At 37.9% G+C, this 6,000-nt stretch overlaps 1 protein-coding gene across 2 annotated transcripts in view; it reads left to right on the forward strand.

Moving 5' to 3' along the window:
* LOC108699448 (butyrophilin subfamily 3 member A2) overlaps positions 1-4,922 on the forward strand; it is a 50,301-nt gene extending 45,379 nt beyond the window's left edge. For both annotated transcript variants that reach the window (XM_041573717.1, XM_018231533.2), the window contains 4 exons: positions 526-624; positions 3,208-3,221; positions 3,426-3,445; positions 4,440-4,922. In XM_041573717.1, the coding sequence (XP_041429651.1) occupies positions 526-624; positions 3,208-3,212 (104 nt within the window). In that variant the 3' untranslated portion in view covers positions 3,213-3,221; positions 3,426-3,445; positions 4,440-4,922. The remainder of the gene's footprint in view (positions 1-525; positions 625-3,207; positions 3,222-3,425; positions 3,446-4,439) is intronic.
* The last annotated feature ends 1,078 nt before the right edge of the window (positions 4,923-6,000 follow it).

The raw sequence follows: 6,000 nt of genomic DNA on the forward strand, positions 1-6,000 counted from the left end.
AAAAGGTACATGGCTAGAAATGCCATATTTTATATACTAAACGTACTGCACCAGCCTAAAGGTTCAGCATTCTATAACAGTAATGATCCAGGCCTTCAAGGATGTGCACAGGAGCTCTCCATCTTGGATTTTGTTAGGATTGTCTGTGGCACTGCACATGCTCAGTGTGTTCTGTTGAGAAGCTATTAAAGGAAAACAAACACCTAATTAAAGAAGTAACTGTTCTGCAATTCTGCCCAAGGCAACCACATCCCTTTAGCAGTAAAGATCAGTGTCTCCAAAGATGCCCCAGTAGCTCCCCATCTTCTTTTCTGCTGATTCACTGCACATGCTCTGTGCTGCTGTCACTTACTGAGCTTAGGGACCCACTCACAATATACAGTACACATAAGGGAGAAGAAAGTGCAGTTGAATGTAGGGGCAGGATGGGGGCGCTGTGGGGCAAAGGGGTTATTCGGCACAGCTTGTATGTGGGCAATTCAGCATTTCATTAACTCATTAATTTTGTCTTTTTCCCTCCAAAAGACTGCTGGGAACCCTGGCAGATTGCACTATTAGTCACTGGGTGGTGCGTTGTTGCTGTTGCTTTCTTTGTTGCCTTGGTTCGGTGCATCTATAAGTACAGTAAGTATGAAAATCAATTACATCCATTACTTGCAGACTGTCTCGCTTTTCCCTGGACAGGAACATGAAATGAAGGTGTGGGTGCCAGGGCAATATTGGAATGTTGGCAAGTGAATATCTACAAATGCAAAAGAAGGTCATAAGAATATCAGTATTAGTCCCTTATCCCAACTGAACTGTCATTGCTTATCAGTTAATATTAAAACATTGAATAGCAGATGATTAGTTAATACTTTTTTTGTTGAGCAAAACCTGTTTCATTTATAGCCACATCTATTTCCCCACATATTGTCTTCTTATTGAATAAATCCTTCTATTTCCCATGTCTGGGAGATTTATTGTTCAAACATAACTGTTGTTGGGTTTTAAAGGATAAGTAAACCTTTAATATAAGTGAATGTAAAACTGATGAGGGGACTATTCTAAGCACTTTTGTAATTTACATTCATTATTTATTTTCTTTTAATTCCAAGATATTAAGGGATACATGTACTGTTAATATGAATGAATTTTGTTACAACAGCGCCACCTGCTGGTTAGTTTCCCACCAGTCTGACCACCAAGTAGTCAAGGAAGTTGTCAGGAGAAAGAAAGAGGTTGATGTTCTTCTGTTTAGGAAAGATGTGAGAAAGATTTATAATTTTTTTCCTAAGCAGAAGAACATCAGAGCAGCCTCTTTCTTTCTCCTGACAACTTCCTTGACTACTTGCTGGTCAGACTGGTGGGAAACTGACCAGCAGGTGGCGCTGTTGTAACAAAATTCATTCATATTAACAGTACATATTTCCCGTAATATATTGGAATTAAAAGAAAATAAATAATGAATCTTACAAAAGTGCTTAGACTAGCCCCCTCATCAGTTTTACATTCACTTATTTTAAAGGTTTACTTATTCTTTAAAGGGGTGAGGTGGCAACCCTAGACTTGGACTGGGCCGGCGGGACACCGCCGATCTTACTGCCCTGCACCCACCAGTCTGAACCTGTGGCTAATTAGCAATTAATTAATATGCATGCTGCATAAATCTATATTCATTGCTAATTAGTCATACAGGAAGTGGATTTCAAGGGGTGAGGTGGCAACCCTAATTCTAAAGTAATGATGGGGCTACTTACTGACATCAGTGTTGGGGGTCGGGTGTAAATAGCTAGAAAAAATGGAAAGCAAATGGAACAATGGAAGGGAAACTGAGAAGCCTATAAAAGAGGGAAAATCTTGGGAAAAAGGAGATGTTGGTGAGGGCAGAAGTAAAGGGATAAAGTGGTCTAAGAGAACAAGGGAGTAGGAAGAAAGGAGAGGAGTAAGGGGCAATAAAATACCAAATTTTAAGAAAACAGAAACTTACAAAGCAGGAAAGAGCAAGATAAAGGAAAGGTGAGAGACAAATGTGAAAACACAAATGAAAAGATAAATCTAAAGGAAATCAGAAGTGGAAGAGAATGGAAAAGGAGTAAAAAGGGTTAATAAAGCAAAATAGCATTTATTTATACTTTTTGAAGGAACAGATTACAGTGTTCGGTATAGCTGGAGTTTCTGTGTTGTGTCAGGCTGATTTGGTTCAGAAGCCGGAGTTCTCCTTTAATATAGACAATTAAACATTTCTTTTCCTTTTTTTTTTTTTTTTTCCTTAAAGGAGTTTTTTACCTTCCCCCATTTTTTTTACAGTTCAGTTGTTGTTGTTTTTTTCAGATAGTTCACCAGAAATAAATACTTCTTTTTTTTTTTTTTCCAATTACTTTAAGGGGCAGATTTATCAAAGGTCAAGGTGAATTTTCAAATGAAAAAAATTCGAATTCCGAGCTATTTTTTTGTGTACTTCAACTAGGGAATAGTCCAAATTCGATTCAAATTTGAAAAAAGTTAAAAATTTATCATGTACTGTCTCTTTAAAAATTCGACTTGACATCTAAAACCTGCCGAATTGCTATTTTAGCCTATGGGGGACCTCCTAGAACCTATTAAGAGTCAATTGGTGGAATTTGAAAAATCAAAGTTTTTCTTGGTAATCGAATTTGATCGAATGCGCTGTTCCTTCGATTCGTACGATTCAATTTTTTTTAAATATTGAAATTTAAATATTAAAACAGCAACTTTTCAATTTGACTTTTCTTTTTTTCTTCTCTATAGTTTTTTTTTTTTTTTTATTTGCCTTTTTCTTCTGGCTCTTCCCAGCTTTCAAATGGGGGTCACTGACCCCATCTAAAAAAACAAATGCTCTGTAAGGCTACAAATGTATAGTTGTTGTTACTTTTTATTCCTCCTCTTTCTATTCAGGTCCCTCCTATTCATATTCCAGTCTCTTATTCAAATCAATGGTTGCTGGGGGAATTTGGAAAGTTTTTGGAAGGGGAACAACTCCTTTAACAGGAAATAATACACAATGAATAAGAACCTGTTTTATTTAAGGCCACACTTACCTCTCAACACATTTCCTTGTTACTGAGATAAAACCCCGGTTTCCCCATGTCTGGGAGATTCACTGTGCGAATGTAACTGATTCTTATAGACAAGTAGCCGCTGTTACTCAGAATCATTTCCATTGATGAAATTAACATTTCCTTTTTCTTATTTTTCTCCTAACAGTATAGAATAAACAAGTAAGTACCTATTTTTAGTAGAATCTGTTTTATTTAAGGCCACACTTACCTGCCAACACATTTCCTTGTTACTGAAATAAACCCCGGTTTCCGCATGTCTGGGAGATTCATTGTGCGAATGTAACTGATTCTTATAGACAAGTAGCCGCTGTTACTCAGAATCATTTCCATTGATACAATAAACATTTCTTTTTCTCCTAACAGGACTTACAAAAAACCCCCAGGTAAGTACGTATGTTGAGTAGAACCTGTTATATCTGAGACCACACTTAACTCCCAACACATTTCCTAACAATCGGGGCATTGTGCAAATAGCTGCAAACCTCCACTATTGATGAGCAAATTTATTTGCCAGCCATGGATTTCAGCATTTCACAATGTGAAACTGCGGCAAAAATTTGCTGCAGAAAAATTTGCAGAGAAAAATGCCTATAACAAAAAACTTCCATTGACTTTAATGCATTTGGACAAAAAACTTGCATAAGAAACGCCCATTGACTTTAAAGGAGAACTAAAGCCTAACTAAAGGAGTAGCTAGAAATGTTGTACATGATGCCCTTTAGCAGTAAAGATCTGTGTCTCCAAAGATGCCCCAGTAGCTCCCCATCTTCTTTTCTGCTGATTCACTGCACATGCTCTGTGCTGCTGTCACTTACTGAGTTTAGGGAGCCACTCACAATATACAGTACACATAGAATAGAAATGTCACAATATAAGGCTGATTAGTAATTAATACACATAATTACTACATGGCAGCACAGAAACCAGTGCAATTAGCATCAGAATTGAATAATCAGCAAACCTGTAGCATCAGCTTATATTACAGCCTGGGAAGCTCATTTCCTGCTGGATAATTAGTGACGAGCCCTAAGCTTAGCTTCTCAACAGCCAATCAGAGCCCACTGAGCATGTGAGTGTCACAGACACTTTCCAAGATGGTGACCCCCTGTGACAAGTTTGAAGTCCTGGATCATTGCTGCTATTGACAAGCTCAAACTTTAGCCTCGTGCAATAAGTTCACTATATAAAATATGCCATTTTTAGCCACATTCATTTTTAGGGTTTAGTTCTCCTTTAAATGATATCATTCTAGCCAGGTGCAGCCTATTTTTTTTTTTTTTTTTTTTTTTACCTGGGTCGGTAGAAAAAGAAAAGAGCTGGTTGTTATGTGAGATAAAATCAAATTTTCATTCTTTTCCTCAATTCCTCATACTAAAGGTGCAGTTGAAATAATAAAACCTCTAAATGAAGCTGAATGATTTGTGGCCTAAGACGGAGGTCCTGTGAGTGTTACACTGAGGCCCTAAATGATGTCCCCATCAAGATTCACTCCACCCACAGGATTAACTCTTCATCCCTTTCATATCAGCCACATATATGTAATCCACAGGCTGCATGGCTGATTAGGAATGTGCAACAATGCAGCCATAGCCGCCATGCGACTTGGACTTCAAATGATGTTTAATCGGCATCTACAGAAGGATCAGGGTTTTATATATGGTCAGTGTGAAAGGAGTGAGGTGGAGGCCATAGGTCAGACTGCTTCTGCACTAGCCACACCCACTGCGTTTTGTTTGTTGCGGTATCATTATTTCAATTTATAACATGTAGGGGCAGATTTATCAATCGTCAAATTTATGTGAATTTTTTTTACTCTAATAAATTCGAATATACTCAATGGGAGGTTATTTAAGAAAAAACTCGAACATCTAAGACTCGAACGAATATTACCGACCCGAAAACTCGAATTGAATTCTAATCGAATTTGACTAAACTTGAATGGAGTTTTTTTCAATGTCAGGAAGGCTATTAACATCTTCAAATGGGCCACTGGACCTCGGCCATTGACTTCTACATGAACTCGGCAGGTTTTAGGTGGCGAATAGTCGAATTCGAGTTGTTCCCAGGGTCAAGGCATTAGGGATGCACCAAATCCACTATTTTGGATTCGGCCAAACCCCCGAATCCTTCGCGAAAGATTCGGCCGAATACCGAATCCGAAGTGAAGGGGAAATAATTTTTTTACTTCCTTGTTTTTTGACAAAAAGTCACGAGATTTCTCTCCCCACCCCTAATTTGCATATATAGGGACCTCTCGCATTGACTTATATACAGCCTTGGCAGGTCTGAGATAGCAGATTTTCAGATTCTGACTTTTTGCAGCCTTGTCGTATAATAAATACCATTAAATACCCACTAAAAATTTGGATTTTATAGTTAAAAAAACCCAAATATTCAAGTTTTTGGACTTTAATAAATAACTCCCTTAGAATGTTGTAGGCAGAGAGAACTTTAAACCATCATTTTATTGTGTTACCATAGCAACCATTTAGGACCTTGGGTGCCAGAATAAAAGAGAAACAGAAGAATGTCTAAATAGAAAGCTGGTTCACAGAAAATAAAAGACGGATCTATAACTAAATCAATACAGTCGGTCATTGTGCCTCTGGTTTCTGGGGGTCACTGACCCCAGTTAATGTTTTAGAGCACAACACTCTAAGGGGCCCATTTACTAAGCTCGCGTAAAGGAATAGAATAAAAAAAACTTAGAATTTCGAATGTTTTTTTTGGCTACTTCAACCATCGAATGGGCTACATCGACTACGACTTCGAATTGAACGATTCAAACTAAAAATCGTTCGACTATTCAACCATTCGATAGTCAAAGTACTGTCTCTTTAAAAAAAAACTTCGGCCCCCTAGTTTGCCACCTAAAACCTACCCAAGTCAATGTTAGTCTATGGGGAAGGTCCCCATAGGCTTTGCTAGCTTTTTTAGG

Source organism: Xenopus laevis, chromosome 8L (assembly GCF_017654675.1).
Source record: "Xenopus laevis strain J_2021 chromosome 8L, Xenopus_laevis_v10.1, whole genome shotgun sequence".
NCBI classification, from domain to species: Eukaryota; Metazoa; Chordata; class Amphibia; order Anura; family Pipidae; genus Xenopus; species Xenopus laevis.